At 53.6% G+C, this 27,017-nt stretch overlaps 2 protein-coding genes and 1 pseudogene across 12 annotated transcripts in view; 2 read left to right on the forward strand and 1 right to left on the reverse strand.

Annotated features, from left to right (window-relative positions):
- Positions 1-278: 278 nt before the first annotated feature.
- Positions 279-2,140, forward strand: LOC104667050 (annotated as a pseudogene). Its single transcript, XR_004058400.1, has one exon. The product of XR_004058400.1 is annotated as a eukaryotic translation initiation factor 5 pseudogene (transcript).
- Positions 2,141-7,970: 5,830 nt separating this feature from the next.
- G6PD (glucose-6-phosphate dehydrogenase) lies at positions 7,971-25,281 on the reverse strand. Of its 7 annotated transcripts, none has more exons than XM_010369231.2 (13): positions 25,170-25,281; positions 23,774-23,901; positions 12,852-12,889; positions 12,650-12,758; positions 11,864-12,081; positions 11,017-11,175; positions 10,714-10,839; positions 10,255-10,348; positions 9,621-9,807; positions 9,149-9,384; positions 8,970-9,046; positions 8,769-8,861; positions 7,971-8,671 (listed from the first exon to the last, which is right to left on the reverse strand). In XM_010369231.2, the coding sequence occupies exons 2-13, from the start codon at positions 23,891-23,893 to the stop codon at positions 8,581-8,583; spliced, it is 1,548 nt and encodes a 515-aa protein (XP_010367533.1). In that variant the 5' UTR covers positions 23,894-23,901; positions 25,170-25,281; the 3' UTR covers positions 7,971-8,580. The 7 variants fall into 7 exon arrangements, with proteins under 7 accessions (XP_010367533.1, XP_010367531.1, XP_030790280.1 ...); XM_010369229.2 differs by having other exon boundaries at positions 11,017-11,178; XM_030934420.1 differs by lacking the exon at positions 25,170-25,281 and adding an exon at positions 24,723-24,972 and having other exon boundaries at positions 11,017-11,178.
- Positions 25,270-27,017, forward strand: part of IKBKG (inhibitor of nuclear factor kappa B kinase regulatory subunit gamma) — a 28,586-nt gene continuing 26,838 nt past the window's right edge. For all 4 annotated transcript variants that reach the window (XM_030934426.1, XM_030934427.1, XM_010369228.2 and 1 more), the window contains exon 1: positions 25,270-25,463. The gene's annotated coding sequence lies outside the window, so the exon portion shown is untranslated. The remainder of the gene's footprint in view (positions 25,464-27,017) is intronic.

The following is a 27,017-nucleotide window of genomic DNA, read 5'->3' on the forward strand; positions in this document are numbered from 1 at the left end:
TTATATGCTGTGCCATTTTATATCAGGCACTTGAGCATCTGTGGATTTTGGTACCCCTGGGGGTCCTGGAACCAATCCCCGTGGATACCAAGGGAAGACTCTACTCGACTCTGCCACTACAGACAGTAAGCAAATGGGTGTGGTTGGGTTCCCATAAAACCGTATTTACAAACAGACAATGTCTACTTAGGTGAGCTGCACATTGACCTCTTTAGCTCATTGACCTCTTTAGCTCATTATTCCTTCTTGCATCTCAAATTGTTCCATCTAAGTCAGAGAGTCAGAGCGAGAACATTCCAGAGGTCGCCAGGCTCCGGCGCTGATGGGTGTGGACCGCGGACGTCGCTGGGACAGCCCCTCCCCGCTGCTCGGCGGCGGCACCTGGCCCGGCCGCTCCTCGCTGCGCTTCGCCTCCGCTTCCTTGGACTCGGACTCGGGTTTAAATCGCGCCTCTCTTCATCCCAGTCCCGGGCGAGCAGCGTTGGGTTTATGTCTTTATTTGACGAAAACGAGCTGTTGCGCAGCCATTGGTACCTGTATTGGGGAAACATAGCATACAAGCAAGAAGCTTACAGCCTCAGTGGCGAAAATTTTTTCATGTCAGAGACCGAGAACTCTTGCAGTCGTTTATGTCATCCCTTCTTCTCCAGACAGAAGATACCAAAAAGTTGCAATCAAAGATCTCTTCATCTTATTGATAAAGCCACTAATAAGCCAAAATGTCTGTCAATGTCAACCGCAGCGTGTCAGACCAGTTCTATCGCTACAAGATGCCCCGTCTGATTGCCAAGGTCGAGGGCAAAGGAAATGGAATCAAGACAGTTATAGTCAACACGGTTGATGTTGCAAAGGCGCTTAATCGGCCTCCAACGTATCCCACCAAATATTTTGGTTGTGAGCTGGGAGCACAGACCCAGTTTGATGTTAAGAATGACCGTTACATTGTCAATGGATCTCATGAGGTGAATAAGCTGCAAGACATGTTGGATGGATTCATTAAAAAATTTGTTCTCTGTCCTGAATGTGAGAATCCTGAAACAGATTTGCATGTCAATCCAAGGAAGCAAACAATAGGTAATTCTTGTAAAGCCTGTGGCTATCGAGGCATGCTTGACACACATCATAAACTCTGCACATTCATTCTCAAAAACCCACCTGAGAATAGTGACAGTGGTACAGGGAAGAAAGAAAAGGAAAAGAAAAATAGAAAGGGCAAAGACAAGGAAAATGGCTCCGTATCCAGCAGTGAGACACCATCACCACCACCACCACCAAATGAAATTAGTCCTCCTCCACATACAGTGGAAGAAGAGGAGGATGATGACTGGGGAGAAGATACAACTGAGGAAGCTCAAAGGCGTCGAATGGATGAAATCAGTGACCATGCAAAAGTTCTGACACTCAGTGATGATTTGGAAAGAACAATTGAGGAGCGGGTCAATATCCTGTTTGATTTTGTGAAGAAAAAGAAAGAAGAGGGTATTATTGATTCATCTGACAAAGAAATTGTTGCTGAAGCAGAAGGACTGGATGTAAAAGCCATGGGCCCTCTTGTTCTGACTGAAGTTCTTTTTAATGAGAAGATTAGAGAACAGATTAAGAAATACAGGCGCCATTTCCTACGATTTTGTCACAAAAACAAAAAAGCTCAACGGTACCTTCTTCATGGTTTGGAGTGTGTGGTAGCAATGCATCAAGCTCAGCTTATCTTCAAGATTCCACATATCTTGAAGGAGATGTACGACGCAGACCTTTTAGAAGAAGAGGTCATCATCAGCTGGTCGGAAAAGGTCTCTAAGAAATATGTCTCCAAAGAACTTGCCAAAGAGATTCGTGTCAAAGCAGAACCGTTTATAAAATGGTTGAAGGAAGCAGAGGAAGAATCGTCTGGTGGTGAAGAAGATGATGAAAATGAGAACATTGAGGTGGTATATTCGAAGACTGCCAGTGTACCGAAAGTGGAAACCGTGAAGTCGGACAACAAGGATGACGACATCGATATTGATGCCATTTAAAGGGATGGATGCAACCTAGCTTAACAGTATAATGCTGCAAATTTTCTCCATTATCAGCCAGAAGTGCAACATGTATGTGCAAAAGCTAAAATGGCTTAACATCATGCTACACTTTACACTAAAAATCTACCACTGTGAGTGGTCTGTAATTAAGCCCAATGAGACATCTAGGGAGTCCATACACATCAGTGAGCAGATGTAGTTTGCTTATTTATAGCATGTTTCTTTTTGAAAAACTAGTGGTGGACACATTTGGATCACATTTATACAGTTATAAAAATAAAGATTTGATTTTGGTCATTCAAAAAAAAAAAATTGTTCCATCTAGTACTGGGTTTCTTCTGCTTGAGGCACACAGTTTTGGCTGAGAAAATGAAAATGTGGGTGGCAAATTCTCTGCTTTTGTTTGCACTTCACCATCATGACCCCCCCCCCCCCTTTTTTTTTGAGACAGAGTCTTGCTCTTTTGCCCAGGCTGGAATGCAGTGGCACAATCTAGGCTTACTGCAACCTCTACCTCCCGGGTTCAAGTGATTCTGCCTCAGCCTCCCACACAGCTGGGATTACAGGCAAGTGCCACCACGCCTGGCTAATATTTGTATTTTTATTAGAGATGGGGTTTCACCATGTTGTCTAGGCTGGTCTGGAACTCCTGACCTCAGGTGATCTGGCCACCTTGGCCTCCCAAAGTGCTGAGCCAGTTTTTGGTTCCCGCATTCTCTCTTTCATGTTGCATAATTTGCCACTAAACCAGTCCATCTACTTTTAAACTTACAAGCTCATATTTTACCTTTTTTTGAGACAGGGTCTCACTATGTCACCCAGTGGCTTGATATTGGCTCACTGCAACCTCCGCCTCCTGGCCTCAAGTGATCCTCCCATCTCAGCCTCCTGAGTAGATGGGACTACAGGCACTTGCCACCACACCCAGCTAGTTTTTGTATTTTTTGTTGCCCTGGCTGGTCTCGAACCCCTGGGCTCAAGCAATCCCTCTGCTTGATCCCTCCCAAAGTGCTGGGATTACAGGCATGAGCCATTGCAGCCAGCCTAGATGCTTGTATTTGTAATTTTCAGATACTCTATTGGGTTTACCAGATAGAATAAATTGGCAACATCACTTTATACAGTTTCCTGTTCTTTGCAGCTGTCCCACCATGACTTCTTATTTCGCTAAATTTGGTAAGTACAGTTATTTTATGATGTCTGGCTAACAATTCCAGTGCCGGAAGACTGCATGATCTGTCGCTATTGCTCATTGTTTCTCTTGCAATGTTGTTTCCTGGTGCGCCCAGTTACCTCTGATGATGTGCTTGCCCTCATGCTTTAAAAAGTACCTGTATGAGGAAGGAGTCTCCCCTGGGAGGGTTAGCATTGGGTTCTGCCAGACTGGGCGTTGGGGAACTGCCCATCCAGGATCCCTTAAGCCAAGTGAAAGGCTTAAGATTCCATGGTCAACCCCAGGGAATTTGAACCCTGGCTCAGTTGCAATTCTGGGTTTACTCTCAGTATGATGGGGCAGCAAGTTGGGGGCCTCAAGATTTGATTTGTGTCCACTTCGCTTTATAAGGCTGTCAAGGAAAAGTTCCTGGGTGGGCAAAGGCAACTCGGGGATTAATTTATATAATGGGGGTCCTAGTTTTCTCTGAAAAGTTGGCCTTACAAATATATGTGTGCATATATATATTTATATATACATTATATATTATATATATTTTATATTTATATATACACATATATCAAATTATATATATAATATATATGTAATTTGAGACAGGGTCTTGCTGTGTGGCCCAGGCTGGAGTGCAATGGTGTGATCATGGCTCAAGCGATCCTCCCACCTCAGTCTCCTGCATAGCTAGGACTATAGGCGTGTGCCAACATGCCTGGCTAATTTTTGTATTATTGTAGAGACAGGGTTTCACCATGTTGCCCTGCTGGTCTCGAACTCTTGGGCTCAAGCAACATGCCCAAAGTGCTGGGATTACAGGAGTGAGACACTGTGTCCAGCCATAGTCTAACTGTCCTTACAGAAAGCCAGAATTCAGTCTGCTTCTTGTTGCCTCAAAGCTTCCTCAAGTGTTCTAGCAGGGGAAAGCAGTGAAGCTCTAGGAGGCAAGAGGCCTTCTCAGGGACCCCAGCTTTGGCCTGTATGTCTGGGTGTGGTCCTGGGCTAGTCTGGTCAGGTCTCATAGCTGAGTTTCTCAGCTTCTCCTCCTGCAGCACAGGAAGGACAATCCCTTCCGGCTGCTTCTCACAGGGAGAGGGCAGTGGTGAGCCTACAAAATAAAGGCCCCAAGCCAGCCCCGCCCCATTTGTGCCTCTCCCTCTCCTTTTCTGCTCCTCAGAGCAGACAATGCAACAGTCTCCGCCACGCAGCTCAGCCTGAAGACCACTTCTCCACTCCCATCCCTTTCTGGCTCAGCCACCCAGCAGTGGGCCAGGCTGGGATGGAAGGAGGGAGAGGAGCTGGAGAGAGTTTTAAGTACTCTCTGGGCTTCTCACATTGCTGGCTTCAGTGGTTGCTGGACGCAAATTGATGTGATGTCAGACACTGGCGGCAGAGGAGCTAAGGCATTTGGGTCTGTGCTGCTGTGGCACCTGGGACTCAGTGTGAAGAGGTCAGGCTAGGTTTGAAATTCTCCTCTGGCTTAATTTGCAGGTCTGGGCTGGGAGGTGAAGCTCTGAGTACACTGCGAGTGTCAGAGGTCTGGCAGGGGGGCTTTTTCCAGTTCCTGCCCACTCCCACGTGGGGTGAAACCTTGAGAGATGAGACACCAATCCAGGGCCTCTGAAGACCCACGAGGTAGAGTGGACTTAAGAGTAAGTTGTTGACCGGGTGCAGTGGCTCACGCCTGTAATCCCAGCACTTTGGGAAGCCTAGGCGGGTGGATCATGGGGTCAAGAGATCGAGACCATCCTGGCCAACATGGTGAAACCCTATCTCTACTAAAAATACAAAAATTAGCTGTGTGTGGTAGCGGGCACCTGTAGTCCCAGCTACTCGGGAGGCTGAGGCAGGAGAATCGCTTGACCCCAGGTGGTGGAGGTTGCAGTGAGCTGAGATCACACCACTGTACTCCAGCCTGGTGACAGAGCAAGACTCCATCTAAAAAAAAAAAAAAAAAAAAAAAAAAAAGACTAAATTGCAGCCAGGCACGGTGGCCCACGCCTGTAATCCCAGCACTTTCGGAGGCTGAAGCAGGTGGATCACGCGGTAAGGAGTTCGAGATCAGCCTGGCCAGCATGGGGAAACCCCGTCTCTACTAAAAGTAAAAATTAGCTGGGCATGGTAGTGCGCACCTGTAATCTCAGCTACTCAAGAGGCTGAGACAGGAGAATCGCTTGAACCCGGGAGGTAGAGGTTGCAGTGAGCCGAGATCATGCCACTGCACTCCAGCCTCGGTGCCAGAGCCACACTCTGTCTCAAAAACAAACAAACAAACAAACAAACAAACAAACAAAAAACCCGGTAAATTGCTGGACCGGGCGCAGTGGCTCATACCTGTAATCCCGGCAGCTTGGGAGGCCGAGGCGGGTGGATCACCTAAGGTCAGGAGTTCGAGACCAGCCTGCCCAACATGATGAAACCCCGTCTCTACTAAAAATACAAAAATTAGCCGGACGTGGTGGCATACACCTGTACCTCAGCTATTTGGGAGACTGAGGCAGGAGAATCACTTGAACCCAGGAGGTGGAGGTTGCAGTGAGCCAAGATTACACCAGTATACTCCAGACTGGGTGACAGAGCAAGACTCCATCTCAGAAAAAAAAAGGACATTGTGGGCCAGGCGTGGTGGCTCACGCCTATAGACCCAGCTACTCAGGAAGCTGAGGTAGGTGGATGCCTGAGCCTGGGAGGCGGAGGCTACAGTGAGTTGTGATTGAGCCACTGCACTCCAACCTGGGCAACAGAGTGAGATCCACTCTCCAACAACAACAAAAAAAGCAAATTGCAGCTGAATTCTTCGGCATTGCAGACAGAGAAGGGGTGAAAACAGGGCTCCAGCCTTGAACTGGTCAGCAGGGGTCGGGCAGGCTGAGTGAGTCACCCTGCGGAATGGGTCAGGGTGGATCTGGGCTCACAGGCAAGGGCCTCAGTGCTCCTGTGAGCTCCAGGGGGCTGGGGACGACTGCCTTCTTGTTCAGGGTACAACTCCTGTTGTGTGTTTTCTGGGGCTTATGTCCTTGTCTCAGTGTAGGCACCCGCAACTGAGGCAACAGTGGAAAGCCCTGGCCTGATCTCTCATTCTCTCCCATTGTGGCCCCAGCAGTGCCCTCACCTGGGACCTCCTTCCTCCACCCAAGTAGGTGCTCAGAGCTGAAGGGACAGTTGCCTGTTGAGTTCGGGTGCCAGTGGATTGTCCTCCACCTCCCGGGTTCAAATGATTCTCCTGCCTCAGCCTCCCAAGTAGCTGGGACCACAGGTGCCCGCCACCACATCCGGCAAATTTTTGTTTTTTGTAGGGACATATTTTTGTCACGTTGGCCAGACTGGTCTTGAACTCCTGGCCTCAAGTGATCTGCCCACCTTGGCTTCGGAAAGTGCTGGGATTACAGGCGTGAGCTGCTGCACCCAGCCTTACTTGGGTGTCGTGCCCTGTCTTGGAATCTAACCTGCTTAGCCTTGCCACACCCCATCAGTCCTCAGCCCAACCTGGCTCTCAGCCTTGCCACAACCCCTTCTGGAGGCCACAGGAACCAGGACAGAGGACGAAAACCGCTGCCCCTGTGGCTGAAGCTTCATATACTTCCTCCCTCTGAAAACTCAGAGGTGCCAGTCCCCATGCAGGGGACAGGAGGAGCAGGAATTGAACACCGGGATGCAGCATGTGTGTCCCTGTTGCCACAGGTCTCACTAGAGGCCTCCTTCGTCCTAGGACATCGGGCCCTGCTACCTGCAGGGCCCAGGGTGTGTGTTCTCACCCGTGCTGCAGGTAGAACACTCCTCCCTGGCCACTGGTTTGCTCTCCGCAAAGGACAAAGCCCAGCACCACCTGGTCATTTTGTTCCCTGCTGGCCTCACCTCCTAGGACCAAGGCCACGAGTACAGGTCTTGCACCACACTGCCTGGTCTTGCCATCTCCCTGGCAGGACACATGCTACACTGAGACACCCAGGGGCTGCTGCCCGTGTGGGGAGCAGTGTAGGGGCTGAACAGCGGCCCCCAAATGCATGTCTCCTGGGAGTTCCCGATGTGACCTTATTTGGAAATAGGTGGTCTGCAGATGTCATTACTTGAGTTAGAAGCAGGTCATACTGGAGTGGTGTCCTTACGAGGACACAAGAGAAGCCATATCATGGTGAGACCATGAGAAGACAGGCAGTAGGAGCGGAGTGAGGTGACCACCAGCCCAAGATGCCTGGTTCCCCAGGAGCTGGAGGGGGCAGGAAGGACCCTCCCCTTGGGCCTCTGACGAGAGTGCTGGATCACGGACTCTGGCCTCCAGAACTGGGAGAATCAGCCTATGTTGAGAGCTGCCCGGTGTGTGGCACTTGGTTACGTGCCTTGGCAGCCCCCAAACTCTGGCCCTTCTGCCTGGAAGGGGCGGCCGGGCCGTGGCTGCATATCACTGTGGACCATCCCATCCCCCTTGGCCTCTGATATCACTTACAAAACCCACCCTCTCTCCTTCCTACATAATTCCGGGATCTGTGGACTGGGGCTGGCAGTGTTGCTGAAAGCCATCTTGGGTGGGGCAGGGACATGGACAATAAGAGTGGAAGGTGACCCCACGTCCTTGCACCTCAAGCCGGTCTCACAATGACAATATGTGTGGAGAGGAGGAGAACTCAAGAGGTGTCTCCGACACCACGCGTGGTCACAGCTGGACATGGGGTCAGAACGAGGGGTGAGGAGCCCAAGGTGGGGAGGCCACAGAGGAAGTACCCGGGTGACTCAGGGAGTGGGACGAGGAAATGGGTCCTCAGGGAAGCAAATGACAAGGGGACAGGAGGGGCTGTTTGCGGATTTAATGGCAGGGGATTGAGGTTGGGAGGAGTCCCAGCTGCTGCTTCTGCTTTTCTTGTAACAGGGAGGCTGCCTATGGGTGGCACAGCGTGGCCATGGAGTGCAGAGTTGGTGGGACAGGGGACATCCAGGGGGCTCGAGATGTTGCTGGTGACGAGGAATGTCAAGTGGCACTGAGGCTGGCAGGCAAGGCCACAGGCAGGTTCTCTCACGTGGGCGCTCGCCCCTTTCCTCCCCTTCGTCCCTCCCTCCTGCCCCAGGTCCCACTCAGGAGCGAGCCCCAGTGACCGAGAAGCTCTGGGACAGACGAATAGGCACCCTCCTCCTTCCTTCTGTTGGGCTGGAGTGAGTGGAGGAGGTGGCTCAGCTCCTGGGCTCAGGCAGGGTCTGGAGGGGCCAGGATGGTCTCGAGTGCTTGGCAGCTGAGGAATGTAGCTGGGCTCGGGTAGTGGCAGCAGCGAGGGGCGGGCCAGGGTGGCCGGAGCCCAGGGCCAGGAATGTGCAGCTGAGGCCAATGGTCCCAGAGTCCTCCCGACTCAGGGTTGGGCGGCGGGAAGGAGGGTGGCCATGGCGAGGGTGGAGGTGGGCGCCCACGGCTCAGAGCTTGTGGGGGTTCACCCACTTGTAGGTGCCCTCATACTGGAAACCCACTCTCTTCATCAGCTCATCTGCCTCCATGGGGCCTCGGCTAGAGAGTGACGGGTGGAGGAGAGGCATGAGGCAGCTCTGCCCTCACTCCGCCCCTGCCCTCTGGGCTCTGTCCCCAGACCCCACCCTTTCCTCACCTGCCATAAAGGTAGGGGATGGGCTTGGGCTTCTCCAGCTCGATCTGGTGTAGCAGTGGGGTGAAAATACGCCAGGCCTCCCGGAGCTCGTCGCTGAGGGTACATGGTGTGGGGCTTGGGAGGCTGGCACACAGGGAAGGAGGGAGGGCAAAGGCCACCCCATTCCCCACAGGCACGCAGGGGCCGGCATCTGGGCCTCACCTGCGCACGAAGTGCATCTGGCTCCCGCAGAAGACGTCCAGGATGAGGCGCTCGTAGGCGTCAGGGAGCTTCACGTTCTGTGAGGGAGAGGGTGTCACTCATGTCACTGCCTGCCACCATGCTGAGTCCCCCGGGTCCAGACCCCCCACCCTCCACGCTGCTCCTTCTCTGTGGGGCACCTTGTATCTGTTGCCGTAGGTCAGGTCCAGCTCCGACTCCTCGGGGTTAAAAAACATGCCCGGCTTCTTGGTCATCATCTTGGTGTACACGGCCTCGTTGGGCTGCACGCGGATCACCAGCTCGTTGCGTTTGCACTGCTGGTGGAAGATGTCGCCGGCCACATCATGGAACTGCAGCCTCACCTCAGCCTTGCGCTCGTTCAGGGCCTTGCCGCAGCGCAGGATGAAGGGCACTCCTGCGTGGCGGAAAGGGCAGCCTCAGTACCAGCTCTCGGGGTGTGGATCAGGGCGTGAGTGTCTCAGCGGGAGCTCCAGTGCCCACACAGGCGAACGTGAAAGCAACTGTAGCAGGGTCCCGTGTCCCGCACGGCTGGCTCCCCTGCCCAGCAGCAAGCGGGTGTGACCCCAGCGAGGGGGGTCTCCCGAGGGCATGCCCAGTTCCGCCTTGCTGGGCCTTGAAGGCGTCACCTACCATCCCACCTTTCATTCTCCACATAGAGGACGACGGCTGCAAAAGTGGCAGTGGTGGACCCGTGGGGCACCGTGGGGTCGTCCAGGTACCCTTTGGTGGCCTCGCCCTCTCCATCGGGGTTCCCCACGTACTGACCCAGGACCACATTGTTGGCCTGCACCTCTGAGATACATTTCAACACCTTGACCTGGGAGAAAGCCAGGGGAGAGAATGGGCCCCTTGGGTGTTGAGCTGGGGTGCAGGGATGACTCTGGCCACAGATGCGCAGCCCTCAGGGCAGGAGAAGGCCCCTGCTTGGCTCTGCTCACCTTGCCAGAGGCCCAGCTCAGGGCCCCTCCCTGAGGGCCCTTCAGGACCACCCTGGTCCATCTCAAGTCTATTCTGATGGATAAGCTGAGGCCCAGAGAGGCAATGGTCCTCCCTGGTCACATAGTGACTGTCAGACCTGGGACATGACAACTTGGGCTTCGTGACTGCCAGTCCAGGTCACCTCTGGGAGGACAAGCTGTGCTCAGAGCTGGTGACTTATCTGGGGTTGAGGACACTTGCTCTACATGCACACCCCTGCTCAGTGCCTCGTCACAGATGGGCCCACGACGGGGCATTGTCCTGGGGACTGGGGTACATCCCCCACCTTCTCATCACGGACGTCATCCGAGTTGGTGGAGGCGGGCTTCTCCATGGCCACCAGACACAGCATCTGCAGGAGGTGGTTCTGCATCACGTCCCTGGGGACAGAAGAGGCCAGGGCTCGCCTTAGCTCCTGGCCCTGTTCACCTGATTCAAGGGCGTGGGGGCCCCAAACAAGGCTGCCTAGTGACAAGCTGCAAGACTCACTTCCTGGTCCCCCTTGTCTTCTAGGCCCCCTTAAATCAAGGAAGGACATGGTGATGCTGTCACTGAATCATGAAACCCTGGGGTGCTTGGCTGAGTAGGGGTCCAGTCCTTTCCAGCCCCGTCTGACAGCTCAGATACTCAGGTTTTGAACTGCATGGTGAGGAGGAGCTCCCCCAAGACAGGGAAGGGCAGCCCTGCAGGGTTACTGGCTCTGCCACCCTGTGCCAGCCTCCCAGGAGAGGGGAAGAGCTCTCACCGGATGATCCCAAATTCATCGAAATAGCCCCCGCGACCCTCAGTGCCAAAGGGCTCCTTGAAGGTGAGGATCACGCAGGCGATGTTGTCCCGGTTCCAGATGGGGCCGAAGATCCTGTTGGCAAATCTGCGGGGAGGGGCAAGGTGGAGGAACCGCCCTTGGTCCTCTGTGGTGCAAGGGCCACATGGGAGGGGTCACCCTTGTCCAAGTTCTGGAGGAATACGTCCTCGGGGAGGCAGTGGGCCAGGTGAGGCCCCTGAGCACCACCCCCACCCTGGTCCCCCAGCCAGGGCTTGGCCCTACCTCAGCACCATGAGGTTTTGCACCATCTCCTTGCCCAGGTAGTGGTCGATGCGGTAGATCTGGTCCTCGCGGAACAGGGAGGAGATGTGGTTGGACAGCCTATCGGAGCTCTGCAGGTCCCTCCCAAAGGGCTTCTCCACAATGATGCGGTTCCAGCCTCTGCTAGGAGCCCGGAGCTGTGTTACCCCGTTGAACCCCTCTTCAGGGAGTGAGGGTCAGAGCTGCATCATTCAGATGCCCTCCCAGGGGAGTAGGGGTCAGAAACTCCTCACCTCCATGGCCACCTCCCCTGCCTTGTGTTCCCAGGTGACCCTCTGGCTCAACACCTTCCGGGAAGCCTTCCTACCCTGGGTGTCAGGGTGGTGTTGCTGGCATGCTGCCGGGGGCCCGTTCCCCTCCTGCCTCATGCTGGGTCCCCAGTGGGTCGGAGTAGCCTGAAGGCCCATAAGGGAGCAGAAGAAGGAGGCGTCCAAGGCATGGCTTCCTCATTGGTTTGAAAATGAGAAGGGGACCCTTGCTTTTCTACCCCTGCATTCAAAGCCAGCCAGAAAACAAGAGCCTCTGCCTGGGTTGGGAAACCACCCAGCGCGGGCCATGCTGCACTCGCGGAGCGAGGCTGCCACCCTGCGGCCTGGCCGGGCCTTTGGGGAAGCAGAGCAGGCAGGTGGTGAGCGTTTCGTGGAGCGATGCTGCCACCTTGTGGTCCCGGTGGGGATGGCCCCGGCACCATGGATGCTGCAGGGGACAGACAGGCTGCCTAGATCCCTGGCCGCGGACACAATTGCGGTGGGGAGTACTGCCTGGGCCAGCCTGGGAGGCAGGAAGGGAGGGCAAGGACAAGCCTTACATCTGGCTCATGCAGGACTCGTGAATGTTCTTGGTGACAGCCTCATAGACAGTGGGGGGCAAGGCCAGGTAGAAGAGGCGGTTGGCCTGTGACCCCAGGTGGAGGGCATTCATGTGGCTGTTGAGGCGCTGGTAGGAGGCTGCATCATCGTACTGGCCAGCCACATAGGAGTTGCGGGCAAAGAAGTCCTCCAGCTTGAGCTTCTCCTCTGGGGTGGCCTGGGAGACACGGACGGACAGACAGAGACAGATGTCAGCCCCTGTCTTGGAGTTCGTGTGTGTTCTGTCCCAGGGAAGTGGAGGGTCTTCCCTGGAGGCCCAGGGAGGGTGCCCTCAGAAGTCAGTGTCCCCGTCCCACACTGGGTTCAGCCCCATCTCAGCAGCTCTGCACATCCAGAGGGAGGGAGGCCAAAGCAGGCAGCACAGACACTGTCCCAGGCTGGGACCCTTGTGCCTTAGGACACAGGCCAGATTTCAGGACATTTTGACCTGGGAGAAATACACTGGAGAAAGTTCTCTCTCCAAAATCATGACACCTAACTGTGATTGGCAGAGAAAACGCAGCAGAGCACAACAGGATAGGACCCGTGAGTCCTGGTCACGGAGCTGGTTAATGGGGGTCTCAAGGAAGTACAAGAGCGGGGGGGGGGGGGGGCGGGGCAGGAGGCGAGGAGAGCATCCCGGGATGGGATGGGGGGAGGTACCCTGGTGGCCACCCGAAGCTGGCCATGCTGGGGGCTGGCAGAGAGGGCAGAACCAGGCCGGGGGAGGCCCTGAGGCCACCCACCTTGAAGAAGGGCTCACTCTGTTTGCGGATGTCAGCCACTGTGAGGCGGGAGCGGGCGTAGCCCACGATGAAGGTGTTTTCGGGCAGAAGGCCATCCCGGAACAGCCACCTGAGGGCAGAACAGCCGTAACCAGTGCAGGCAGGGCAGGACCAGGCCTGTCCCTGGCGGGAGGTCACAAGGGCAGTGGGGGGACACACTTACCAGACGGTGGGGTAGATCTTCTTCTTGGCCAGGTCACCCTGTGGCAGAGGGAATAGGTGTGTGGTTAGAAGTGGCTGGGGACACAACCTACATACATCATCCTCCACTCTTGGTGATCCGGGCACTACTCAGGATCACTACTGGGCCATAAGCATATCTGTCTTGCCTAATATACAGACAGAAGAGCCCCGAGATTCAAGCCTGTGCCAGCCCTCCACCCCTGACCCAGAAGGCATAAACGCATCTCCTGTGTTCCAGAAGAAAACCTGAAAATTCAATTCAGTAGAACTAAGGGACGACAGAAGTATCATGTACCCAAATTTGTGAGATATGACCTCAAATGCTTACATTAGCAAAAGAGTGGCTCAAAAATAAGGAGCTAAGCATTTCACTTAAGAAGTGAGAAAAAGGGCCAGGCGCAGTGGCTCACACAAATAATCCCAGCAGTTTGGGAGGCCGAGGTGGGTAGATCACCTGAAGTCAGGAGTTCAAGATCAGCCAATGTGGCAAAACCCCATCTCTATTAAAAATACAAAAATTAGCCAGGTGTGGTGGTGGGCACCTGCAATCCCAGTTACTCAGGAGGCTGAGGCAGGAGAATCACTTGAACTGGGAGGCGGAGGCTGCAGTAAGCTGAGATTGTGCCAGTGCACTTCAGCCTGGGTGACAACAGTGAGACTCCATCTCCAAAAATTAAAAAAAAAAAGGTGAGAAAAAGCATAGAATTGCAAGCCAAATTACAAGGAAGGAAATAATGACAAGTAAAATTAATAAAATGAAAAGCTAACCCAAAGAAAAGATGAACGAAGCCGGAAGCTGGTGTTTGAAAAAGACTAATAGAAACAGACAACCGTCTGGCATGGCTGCTTTTTTTAAAAGGGCATAAACAACTGGTACAATAAGACAAAACCCCAGACAGGAAACAAGAGAGGGTTTTATGAATTTTATTCCATGTCTGACAACCTAGATGAGATGGACAAATTTCTAGAAAAATCCAACCTACTAAAACAGACCAATGGGGCTGGGCACAGTGGCTCACGCCTATAATCCAGCACTTTGGGAGGCCAAGGCGGATCACCTGAGGTCAGGAGTTTGAGATCAGCCTGGCCAACTGGCAAAACACCGTCTCTACTAAAACAGAAAAATCAGCCAGGTGTGGTGGCTAATAATCCCTGTAATAAATAAAGCCTGTAATCCCAGCTACTTGGGAGGCTGAGGCAGGAGAATTGCTTGAAACCCAGAGGTGGAGGTTGCAGTGAGCCGAGATTACACCACTGCACTCCAGCCTGGGCAAAAGAGCGAGATTCCATAAAAAAAGAAACAGGCTGGGGGCGGTGGCTCATACCTGTAATCCCAGCACTTTAGGAGGCCGAGGCAGGTGGATCATGAGGTCAAGAGATTGAGACCATCCTGGCCAACATGATGAAACCCCATCTCTACTAAAAATACAAAAATTAGCTGGGCAAGGTGGCGCATGCCTGTAATCCCAGCTACTCGGGAGGCTGAGGTAGAAGAATCACTTGAACCCGGGAGGTGGAGGTTGCAGTGAGCCAAGATTGCACTACTGCACCTCAGCCTGGGCAACGAGAGTGCAACTCCGTCTCGAAAAACAAAAAACAAAAAACAAGAAAACAACCAAACAGCCAGGCACGGTGGCTCACGCCTATAGTCCCAGCACTGTGGAAGGCCGAGGCAGACGGATCACTTGAGGTCAGGAGTTCAAGACCAGCCTGACTAACATGGAGAAACCCCGTCTCTACTAAAAATACAAAATTGGCTGGGCATGGTGGCCCATGCCTGTAATCCCAGCTACCCAGGAGGCTGAGGCAGGAGAACTGCTTGAACCTGGGAGGTGGAGGTTGCGGTGAGACAAGATCAGGACATTGCACTCCAGCCTGGGCTACAAGAACGAAACTCCATCTCAAACAAACAAAAAACAGAGCAATGGACCTGAGAGGGGGCAATGGCCACAAATCTTCCTACATAAACCACCCCCTCGCATAGAGTGTTGCCAGTGGGTTCTACCAAAATGCAAGCACAAGAGAATTCCAGCCTGAAGCAAACTCTTCCTGCAGAAGGAAGAAAGGGGAACACTTCCCAAGCTACTTTATGGGGCCTACAGAGCTTTGGTATGGAAACCTGATGAGAAAGGCACATGGGAAAACCCACACGCCTCATTCACACACACATGCAGATGCAGAAATCCCACACGAAATATCAGCAGGCTGGGCACAGCTCACACACCCCAGCACTTTGGGATACCAAGGTGGGAGGATTGCTTGAACCCAGGAGTTTTTCTTTTTTGCCCCCCCCCCCTTTTTAAGACATGGTCTTACTCTGTCATCTAGGCTGGAGTGCAGTGGCACAATCTCAGTTCACTGCAACCTCTGCCTCCTGGGCTCAAGCAATCCTCCCACCTCAGCCTCTAGAGTAGCTGGGACTGAAAGGTACATGCCAAAACACCCAGCTAGTTTTTTGTATTTTTTGTAGAGACAGGGTTTCCCCATGTTGCCCAGGCTGGTCTTGAACTCTTGGGCTCAAGTGATCTGCCCGCCTCAGCCTCCCAAAGTGTTGGGATTACAGGCACGAGCCACTGTGCCCCACTAACCCTGTCTCTTTAAAAAAAAAGAAAGAAAACATCAGCAAAGCAAACCCTGCAATGTTAAAACCGGTAACACATCACAGCCAAATGGGGTTTATTCTGTAAATAAAAAGTTGGTTTGATATTAACATAGGAAAAAATCAATCATTGAAATTCACTGTATTAGGAGATCAAAAAAAAAACCTCTAAGAACTCTCTGCTTACTGCTATTTTGATGTTTAAATCTAGCAATCTTGCTTAACCCAACAAATGTAGATAAAGTGTTTCAGAAATTACCTATTCATGATAAAACTCTTATCAGAGGAGGAATACAAGGGAACTTCATTAACTTGATAAAGGGCATCTATAAAATACCATTACGGCTGGGCGCGGTGGCTCACGCCTGTAATCGCAGCACTTTGGGAGGCCAAGGCAGGGCATTGCTTGAGGTCAGGAGTTTGAGATCAGCCTGACCAATGTGGTGGAACCCCATTTCTACTAAAAATACAAAACTTAGCTGGGCGTGGTGATGTATGCCTGTAATCCCAGCTATTCAGGAGGCTGAGGCAGGAGAATCGCTTGAACCCAGGATGCAGAGGTTGGAGTGAGCCAACATCGCACCACTGTAGCCTGGGCAACAAAGCTAGACTTCGTCTCAAAAAACAAACAAACAAAAAAACAAACAATAAAAACGCCCAAAACCATCATCCTTACAAATACTATAAGCATCACACTTATGGGAAATGTTGAAATATTAATAATTCCTTTATGCAATCAGGAACAAGAGAAGTGCAGTAAGGCAAGAAAATGAAAACAGCTAAGGTTGAACTGTGAGGTGGTACGGGTGCTCCCCAACAGTCTGCAAGCCTCTGATCAAGTGAAACACACACGTAGCATGTGACCTACCCAAGAGAAATGAAAGCGCAAGTCTACACAAAGACCTGCACACGAATGGTCACAGCAGCCTTAGTTCATAGCGGCCCCAAACTGGAAACATGTCAAACACTTGAATTAACACGTGACCCAGCAAACTGTGCATTCATACAATGGATACTACTCAGCAACACTGGGAAATCACAGCATCAGAGATGTAATCCTCTGCGAGCTCCCTCACACGGAGTTCTGGAATAGGCAAAACCAATCCATTGTGACAGAAATCAGATCAGCAGTTGCCTGGCACAGGGGCAGGCTGGTTGGGAATGGGTACCCAGGAACTTTCTGGGGAGATGACAATGGCTTTTATTGTGATGAGGGTGTAGAGCCAATTGTACAGTTAAGATTTGCGCACCAGGACGGGCGCGGTGGCTCAAGCCTGTAATCCCAGCACTTTGGGAGGCCAAGACGGGCGGATCACAAGGTCAGGAGATCGAGACCATCCTGGCTAACCCGGTGAAACCCCGTCTCTACTAAAAATATAAAAAAAACTAGCCGGGCGAGGTGGCGGCGCCTGTAGTCCCAGCTACTCGAGAGGCTGAGGCAGGAGAATGGCGGGAACCCGGGAGGCGGAGCTTGCAGTGAGCTGAGATCCGGCCACTGCACTCCAGCCTGGGCGACACAGCGAGACTCCGTCTCAAAAAAAAAAAAAAAAAAAAAAAGATTTGTACACCAACAAAAGAGGGCGAGAAAACCAACAATGAAGCGGAGGGTGGGCAGTGGGTCAGAAATCACCCTTTGGGGGCCAGTGACTGTGAGGGCCCCAGGTGAGAGGGCTTCCTGGGTGCAGAGCATATTCTGTTTCTTGATCTAGGAGCAGTTTCTGTGGCTGTGCTGAGTTTGTGAAAAGTCATCAACAAGCTAGACCTGCACCATTCGTGTTCTTCATGACATATATTTTCTTTTCTTTTTTTTTTGAGATGGAGTCTCACTCTGCCGGCCAGGCTGGAGTGCAGTGGTGCCATCTCGGCTCACTGAAATCTCCACCTCCCGGGTTCAAGTGATTCTCCTGTCTCAGCCTCCTGAGTAGCTGGGACTCCAGGCACCTGCCACCATACCCTGCTAATTTTTGTATTTTTACTAGAGATGGGGTTTCCCCATGTTGGCCAGGCTGGTCTCGAACTCCTGACCTTGTGATCCAGCTGCTGTGGCCGCCCAAAGTGTTGGGATTATAGGCGTGAGCCACCATGCCCGGCCCATGACATATATTTCATTAAAACACAGTAAAAACTAATAGTCGGCCGGGCGCGGTGGCTCAAGCCTGTAATCCCAGCACTTTGGGAGGCCGAGACGGGCGGATCACGAGGTCAGGAGATCGAGACCATCCTGGCTAATGCGGTGAAACCCCGTCTCTACTACAAAATACAAAAAACTAGCCGGGCGAGCTGGCGGGCGCCTGTAGTCCCAGCTACTCGGGAGGCTGAGGCAGGAGAATGGCGGGAACCCGGGAGGCGGAGCTTGCAGTGAGCTGAGATCCGGCCACTGCACTCCAGCCCAGGCGACAGAGCGAGACTCCGTCTCAAAAAAAAAAAAAAAACAAAAAAAAAAACTAATAGTCTGGGTGTGGTGGCTCACGTCTGTAATCCCAGCACTTTGGGAGGCGGAGGAGGGTGGATCACCTGAGGTCACGAGTTCGAGACCAGCCTGGCAAACATGGTGAAACTCCATTTCTACTAAAATACAATTATCCGGGTGTGGCAGTGCGCGCCTGTAGTCCCAGGTACTCGGGAGGCTGAGGCAGGGGAAGTGCTTGAACCCCGGCAGTGGAGACTGCAGTGAGCCAAGATCACGCCACCGCACTCCAGCCTGGTGAAAGAACAAGACTCCATCTCAAACAAACAAACAAAAACTAGCCGGGCGTGGCGGCGGGCACCTGGGATCCCAGCTACTCGGGAGGCCGAGGCAAGAGAATCGCTTGAATCCGGGAGACGGAGGTTGCTGTGAGCCCAGATCGCGCCACCAAACTCCAGCCTGGATGACAGCAAGACTCCATCTCACGAAAAAAGAAGACACGCTCTTCAAAGTGATCAGGCACTGCAACCATGGATGGGTCCATTTCTGCAAACCATTACAGAATGGGGGCCATGCCACCAGGACAAATGCACCCACCCAGAGCCAGGCGGTTAGGAAGCCACCAGAGGGCTTCCAGGAGGGAAATTGCTATGGTGTGGGTTCCTTGTGTGCTTGCGCTCTTCAGGGGTCCTGCTCCGCTTCTGACCCTCTTCAGGTGAGCTCAGTGCCAGGACTGCAGCCACATGGACCTCTCACTGCTGCATCCTTCAAAGTCCAGCAGACGACCCCTCACCTTGGGGTAGGAGCTCCTCCACTCAGCTCCTCACAGCACCCTGCCATCAGTGGGGCTGGGGAGGGGAACACTGCCCATGTCACATCAAGTCACGGTTGGCCCCACACACAGAAAGGACCAGCTTGCTGGGAACTGGACCCTGAAATAAACAGTAAGAACCACAGCCTGCAAATACCTCTAAGCCTCACCCAAAGCAGGTCATGTTTGCTCATGACCAAATTCCAGAAGATTGGGAGGCATCGGGACAGACTCCAGAAAGGTACTGGTGGCAGTGGACTGGTCTGCTGAGTCACAGCAGCCCCACGCTCCAGGCTGTTTGTTTCTGCCGCTCCCTTTGGGATTAACTGCAGATTGAACCTGCTCACCTTGTTTCAGCTCAGCCTCTGCAACCGACTGTCTGCTGGGCTCCAAGTCACCTGAGAGGCGAGGTGAGGTAAGTCGGAGGACAGCAGGGGTGGGGGAAGGCAGGCCGCTCCCTCCCATGGTTATGGGGAGCTAAGCTAAGCTAAGCTGAGCCGGACTGAGCTGCTCTCCTGAGGGCTCAGGGGTAGCCCTGCCCTCCCAGCTGGCTGTGATGCTCTAGTGGGATTTTCTGGAGGAACAAACACGAAAAAACATCGGGAAACCTGACAGCTTGGTCAGGAGTCTACTCGCACCACATGGGTGCGGGCAATTCAAGGGGTCCTTAGTGAAAAGCAGTTGGGAGCTTCTCCTCTTCCCCGTGCCCTCCTCTCTCCTGAGGACCACAGCAAGGGAGGGATCTGCCCAAGGACACAAGGTGACTTAGCAGAAGCAAGACATGATGAAGATCTCCAGCTACCGATGTCTGGCTAGGCCAGGGCAAAGGGACCTGGGACATGACCTGTCTGTTTTATAAACCCAAATCGCTGCAGCCCTTGTCTTGGCATGAGGGTTTCATGGTAGAGTGCAATGCCTGCTGGAGGGCCAGCAAGGGTGGGCCATCCCATCCCCAAGGGTCACTGGGTTCAAGGACCTGCCCAGACTCCCTGGGTGGAGCCCTGGGCCTTGGCAGGGACCCAGTTGGTTCCTGGCCACTGGGGCCAGAGAATCTGGGGGCTGCTGAGTTAGTTCAGCTGAAAAACCAACAAAAGGGCCTCCCTCCTATACCCAGGGGCTCATGAGTCACCGGGGCTTTGGGGAAGTGCCAACATCATCATGACACAGCAAAAATCTTATCAGACCAATGGGGAAGTCAGCCCAGAAAAGTTCGGAGGAAAGCGGGGGCGGGGGCCGCTGGGTCATCCCTCACACAGGCCCATCATGGGTATGCGTCCTGAATGCCCATCAAGCCCAAGCCCATGGCCCTTGTGATCCAGGTGAGGAAACTAAGGCCCAGAGAGGTGAATACCCCGCAGACTCTCAGTCCCAGTCTCTTCCTCTCACCCCCTGTGAGGCTCTCCGGCCTCATCGAGGTCCCATCAGGTGGGGAAAGATGCTGTTCCAGGTGCACACTGGTCTACAAGGCCAGAGCTTTCTGGAAGGGGACAGTAAGTACCTCGGCTCCCTTTATGGTAGGGGTGGGAGTCCTGAGAAAGCGGGAAGTGGCCCACTTGGTAACTCTGAGGTGCCATCAGGGCCCCCAGGAAGGAAGCTGGGTGTGTGCGCAAGTGTGAGGTAAGCTGGCCAGGGAGGAGGAAGGGACAGAGGAAGGCCACGTGGGTCCAGCCTGCCCCAGGGTGTCCCGCTTGCCCAGGCTGTGGGTCTGCCAGCCACTTGCCTGCTTTCAGTTTCTAGGTCATGCTGAGCTTGTTCCCAACTTGGGGCTCCGGGCATTTGCTCTTCCTTCTGTGTGGGTGCTCTCCAGGCCCTCCTCGTGGGATCTATGTGCTCTGGGGGGCTGGGGACACATGGCCCACGTGTATCTTCTGAAACACACGCCAGCCTGTGCTCTTGCTCGTCTGCTTACTTGCCATGGTTTCCTGGCCACAATAACACATAGGTCCCATGAGGAGGGCAGGCACTGGCTGCTGTGGCCCAGAAGTACCCAATCGCTGTCTGCTGAATGAATGGAGAATGGGCTGCTTTCCTGGAGCAGCACATTCTAGGATCGTGTGCCCTCAAGTGCCACCCTGCCTACCTCCCACACTGAGTGAGGCATCAAGAGCAGAATGAGTCTGAGAGCGGGAGCTGTTCCAGGTGCTGCCTGAGCACACCACCTTCCACCTCCCCCTCCAGCAGGAAGAGGAAGAAACAAACCACCAGGCTCTTCAGAGACAGGACCCCTTGTCCCCTACCCACAGTGCTGGAGCTGGCACTTCCTATTTCTGCTTTGAAAGCCTCAGGTTGTCACTCTCAGAGCAGAAGAGAGCAAAGGGGAACCCTACTGATTTCAACAAAACGAAGTTGCCCAACCCCAAGCTGGCCACAGGCGAAGGCAGTGAAATGACACAATCAGCTTGGAAAAGCCTAAAGACCCTGGGCACTCTTTTCAAAAGCTGTCATTTGCTATACGAAATGCTGAGGTTCAGGGAAAGGAAAACACTTGCTCCAAGTCACACAGCAAGCTTGCATGCTCTCAATGAGGTGTCTAATAAGAGCTGAAGGCCTGGAGTCATAAGCCATCATTATGGTCTGAGTTGTTCTGTTGCAGTGTCCTTGTGGCAGCACGGGGTGGAGACGGGGAAAGGAGGAGAAAGCAACCTCAGTTACCTTCTCCTCCAGTCTGCTTCTTGGACTGAGGGCTTAACAGTCAGAGTCCTAGCTGTTAAGGTTTGTGGCCGATGAAGGTATGGCTCTTTTTATTTATTTTTTTGAGATGGAGTCTCACTCACTTGGTCACCCAGGATGGAGTGCAGTGGCACCATCTTGGCTCACTGTAAACTCCACCTCCTGGGTTCAAGCGATTTTCCTGCCTCAGCCTCCCAAGTAGTTGGGATTACAGATGGGTGCCACCACACCTAGCTAATTTTTGTTATTTTTCTTTTTTTTTTTTGAGACGGAGTCGCATTCTGTTACCCAGACTGGAGTGCAGTGGTGCGATCTCTGCTCACTGCAAGCTCTGCCCCCTGGGTTCACGCCATTCTCCTGCCTCAGCCTCCCGAATAGTTGGGACTACAGGCGCCCGCCACCACGCCCGGCTAATTTTTTGTATATTTAGTAGAGACGGGATTTCACCGTGTTAGCCAGGATGGTCTCAATCTCTTGACCTCGTGATCCACCTGCCTTGGCCTCCCAAAGTGCTGGGGTTACAGGCGTGAGCCACTGCGCCCAGCCTTTTTCTTTTTGTTTTGAGATAGAGTCTCGCTCTGTAGCCAGGCTGGAGTGCAGTGGCACGATCTCAGCTCACTGCAACCTCTGACTCCCTGATTCAAGCGATTCTACTGCCTCAGCCTACTGAGTAACTGGGACTACAGGCATGTACCACCACGCCCAGCTAATTTTTGTATTTTTAGTAGAGATGGGGTTTCACCATCTTGACCAGGATGGTCTCGATCTCTTGACCTTGTGATTCGCCTGCCTCGGCCTCCCAAAATGCTGGGATTACAGACGTGAGCCACCGCACCTGGCCAATTTTTGTATTTTTAGTAGAGACTGGGTTTTGCCATGTTGGCCAGGCTGGTCTCAAACTCCTGACCTCAGGTGATCCACCTGCCTCGGCCTCCCAAAGTGCTGGGATTGCAGGCGTGAGCCACCTCACCCGGCCAGGTATGGCTCTTCTGAGGAGACCAGGCTGAGGCTGGGGATAAGGCCAAGTCCAATCTACTGTGGGCTCCACCTGAGTACCTCTCCTGGGTCTCAGGCTTACGGGGAGTCAAAAGCCAATGGCCCCTCCTTACTCTCCCACTGGCAGAGCCCTTCTCCCTCGGCTGCCTCATTCCTTTTTGGCTCTCCTTTTCTAAGTTCTGATCAGAAGTACAAAGGTGTCAAGGAGTAGGTTTGGCAAAGAGCGACAACGCGTTGTCTATGTGAACAAAGAACCACTGAGCTCATCCAGCACTGAGGGGCGCACAATGTGGCAGAGCTAACTAGTTTTGATAGAGCTCCTTCTCAAGTTACAAGGTAAGTTAATGGCAAAGGTGGTCATACAGTAGTGAGCAGATTCTTGAGTGTATCCAGGGTTAAAAGTGAAAACTGAGACCACATGTAATTTGAGATGAAGCCCTTGTTCCACCAGCCCCTGCATAGTCTCACTGCCCCATGGGACACAGGGGAGGGTGCTCTAGTCTGGGGTGATGGTTGTCCTAGGACCACCCCTCCTTCCCCTCCCACGGAAATCCTCATGCTATACTATTCTTTGGTCTTTCCTATGAGTGCAAAATGGCGGTTCCACAAACTGGACAATTGGGGCCAGGTGGGGTGAGGCAGAGCTTCTTGGTAGGCTTTCGAAACTGAGGCAAAGAGATACTGTTTAAAGAAAGGTTGAGTGTTTGTACTGACAGAACTTGAAGTGTTAGTGAAGAGGCAGAGATCAGGTCTCAGATCCTGCCTTTGGAACTCATTTGTTAAGGCATGAAGAGGTTTAAAATAAACCACAGAATGAATAGCGTTCCCTGTTTTCCCAAGAAGTCCATCTAGCCAGTCCCTACAGAACCTGCAACTCCAGGACTAAGGGCTACATTCAGAGGCTAGGCACAGGGTTCGGAAATGTCCTGTGGCCGGGTGCAGTGGCTCACGCCTGTAATCCCAGCACTTTTGGAGGCCGAGGCGGGCGGATCACTTAAGGTCAGGAGTTTGAGACCAGCCTGACCAACATGGTGAAACCCCGTCTCTACTAACAATACAAAAATTAGCCAGGTGTGGTGGTGCATGCTTGTAATCTCAGCTGTTTGGGGGGCTGAGGCAGGAGAATCGCTTGAATACAGGAGGCCGAAGTTGCAGTGAGCCAGTATTGGGCTACTGCACTCCATCCTGAGCGACCAGAGCGAATCTCCGTCTCCAAAAAAAAAAAAAAAAAAAAAAAAATGTCTTGCAAGTACATATGCACATCAGGTAGAGCTGGGATGATCCTGGCACACTAGCAGGAGCGGGAGGAGGGGCTCAACTTAGCAGAGCCTGTGTGGTCCTGCAACAATTAGTTGGAAAAGCTGAGGCATGGAGCAGGCACTTCCTGGCTTTTAAGATTGGGGCCTGGGAGAGACTCACCGATGCACCCATGATGATGAATATGTGTGTATCTGACTGATGGAAGGCATCGCCCTGGAACAGCTCTTCCCGCAGGATCCCGCACACCTGGGTCCGGCTCAAGGCCACCTGCTCTGCCATGACGCTGTCTGGTAGAAGAAAGGCTCGTTAACAAGGCAGAAGAACAGGAGAGCATTGAGAAATTAGCCCTTTTCTTGAGAGTTCCTCTGGGGTCTCACCGGGATGACACCTGATTACCCAAGCCACTCCTTGTGAACGGCTGGGCATTGGGGAGTGCTTGATGAGTTAGAAACTGCTGGCTCTGGGCTCCAGCCACACTCTCCTTCATTCAGGGTGTACATTACAAAATTACCCAAAGCATTGGTGGATTCCGGCTAGAGCATCAATTCTGGACAACCAAGTAAAATCCTTGTGGGGCACGGAATTATGCGCCCAGGACCATTCATTCCCGACTGTAGCGGGAACTCCACAATGACCTGGACCATGGGACGTGATGCAGATGCTGGAGTTCAACTCCAGCCCTCCCCTGGCCAAGCTGGGAGACCCCGGCCGGCAAGTCCCCTTCGCTCTCGGGGTCTCAGGGGCTCGAGAGGAGGTGCGGAATATAAACGGATTAAGACCCTCTCGAACAAACAGCGTGTATTTTACCGCCGCGCGGCGCAGCGCCGGGCAGTACGCTCCTCCGGCTGCGCGGCGCCCGCCCGCCCGGTTACCTGCGCTTCGTCGCCTCCGCCCTCCGCGCTCGCAGCCCCGAAGTGTACGGCCGTTTCCGGGGGCTGAGCCCCGCCGGCCCATTTAATCTGCAGGGGCGGGGGCGGGCGCCTGGGCTGAGCTGACCCGCCTCAGGCGAGGCGTGCGGGGCGGGGCCTCGACCGCCATCCCTCGTGCGGGCGGGGCGGCGACAGGGCAGGTGCGCGCGCATCCCAGGCCAGCCCCGCCCCTCAGGCACCTGCGCTGGAGGCCGGCCCGCCGGCTGCCTGCCATACCCGCTGCCGCTGCTCCGCATCCCCAATGTCCGGCGGGGACGGGTGCAGCTCCGCGTAGTGCTCCCGCATCCCCATCGCCGCCCAGGCCAGGCCCCGCCCCTACTGTCGGTTTTCCCGCCTGCCTGGGCGGCCTCCCGCACTCGCGGAGGGCTCCACTTCCGCCAGCAGCGTGGCCACGCCTCCTCTGGGCTGTCCCTCGGCTCCTGGGCGGGGCCTTCTGGCGCGCCGCTCCCCCGGGAACCCTCGCCTGTTCGCGGGTCAAGCCGGCCCTATTGGGCAGTCTCTTCTTGACTCCTCCCCCGGAGAGGGCGGGGCGCCCGAGCGCCCCGAGGCTAGACGCCGCCGTCCGAGAGACGAGGGGGCGTGTAGGCCGTGACGCCCTTCAAAGTGGCCGGTGTGCTTATCATTACCGAGCTTCGGCGGGCGTGCAGAGCCTGGCTGACTCAGACTTCTCTCCGGAGCGGGATGCGGCCCTACCGCGACCTCGCACTTCTCGCCGGCTTCCCGTGTTCCCGGGGCGGGGCTTGTATGTTTTTACTTCCGGATCCGACAGCTATGACGCCGGAAGCCGGAAGCGGGGATTTCGATAGCGGAGAAGGAAAGGGCGACCGCGGAACTGGAACTTTCTCGGAGCGCCGGGGCCCTACCTGCATTCACAGTCCGCAGCTCCCACCCTTCTCACGTCTGACGGACTTTGCTGACAGGTGTGATCCTTTTCCCTAAAGACAGGGTTCTATCGGTGGGTGTTCCGCCGCTTCCGAGACTCCCCCGGACGTTCAGGCTCCCCCATCTGTTTTGGGCCCCAGCCGGTTCCTGCCGCGCGCTTCTGGAGCACTGGCCAAGGCGGGCCGATTCAGGACCCAGGTTACTTGGGAGGCGAGCTGGACTGTTTCTGCTCCTCCCTTCTCTTCCACTGCGGGGTCTGACCCTACTCCTTGTGCGAGGACTTCTCTAGTTCAGAGACATTTTCTGTTCTCCAAAGTTGACTGCGCTCGATCAGGGTCGTTAAATTCTTCGAAAATGCCTCAAATATAGTTTGGCAGCTAGGTATCTGATCTCATGTGCCTGTTTGCTCGTTTTGCAAGACAACATCGGTCTGTTCTCATACTGTTTCTGTGATCTGAGAATGAATGGGCTGTCCTGGCACATTAGAGGAATAGCACGGAGGTCACTATAGCTGGAGCAGAGTGAGGGAGGGGAGCACAGTTGGAGAGGAAGGGATGGGGTACCCGATGGTACAGGGCCTTGTAGGCCGTTGTAGGGAGGTTGACTTTTACGCAGAAGGCAACGGGGAGCCATGGTAGGGTTCTCAGTAGAGAAAGAATGTGATCGGAATTACGTCTTACACTGATCGTTCTAGCAGTGGTGGGGAGAACAGACCATAGTGGGGAAGGGTAAAAGAAGGGCGACCTATTAAGAGGTAATTGCAGTAATCCAGCTCAGAGACAGTGCTTTGAACATTTTATTATTGAAAATTTCAAAAATGTACACAAGTAGAAAAATTAGTATAGTAAATCTTTTTAGTTTGTTTCTGAGAGATGGAGTCTCGCTGTGTCGCCCAGGCTTGAGTGCAGTGGCACGATCTCAGCTCACTCTAACCTCCTCCTCCTGGGTTCAAGCGATTGTTCTGCCTCAGCTTCCCAAGTAGCTGGGACTGCAGGCATGCGCCACTACGCCCAGCTATTTTTTGTATTTTTGGTAGAGACGGGGTTTCACTGTATGTTGGCCAGTGTGGTCTTGAACTCCTGACCTCAGGTGATCTGACTGCCTCAGCCTCCCAAACTACTGGGATTACAGGTGTGAGCCACTGTGCTCGGCCAGTATAGTAAATCTTACATTCACAGCTCCCAACTTCAACAATTGAAGTTATCAACTTGTGACTAATTTTGTTTATACCCCTCGCAAATCTCTCCCATTATTATTTTTTTCTTTTTCTTTTCTTTTTTTTTTTTTTTTGAGACAGAGTCCCCTCTGTAGCCAGGCTGGAGTGCAGTGGTGTGATCTCCACCCACTGCAACCTCCGTCTCCTGGGTTCAAGCGATTCTCCTGCCTCAGCCTCCCACATAGCTGGGACTACAGGCGTGCACCGCCACGCCCAGCTAATTTTTGTAGTTTTAGTAGAGATGGGGTTTCATCATGTTGGCCAGGATGGTCTTGATCTCTTGACCTTGTCATCTGCCTGCCTCGGCCTCCCAAAGTGCTGGGATTACAGGCATGAGCCACCGTGCCCGGCCTCTTTTTTTTTTTTTTTTTTGAGA

The sequence above is a fragment of the Rhinopithecus roxellana genome, chromosome 7 (genome assembly GCF_007565055.1).
Source record: "Rhinopithecus roxellana isolate Shanxi Qingling chromosome 7, ASM756505v1, whole genome shotgun sequence".
In the NCBI taxonomy this organism is placed as follows: domain Eukaryota; kingdom Metazoa; phylum Chordata; class Mammalia; order Primates; family Cercopithecidae; genus Rhinopithecus; species Rhinopithecus roxellana.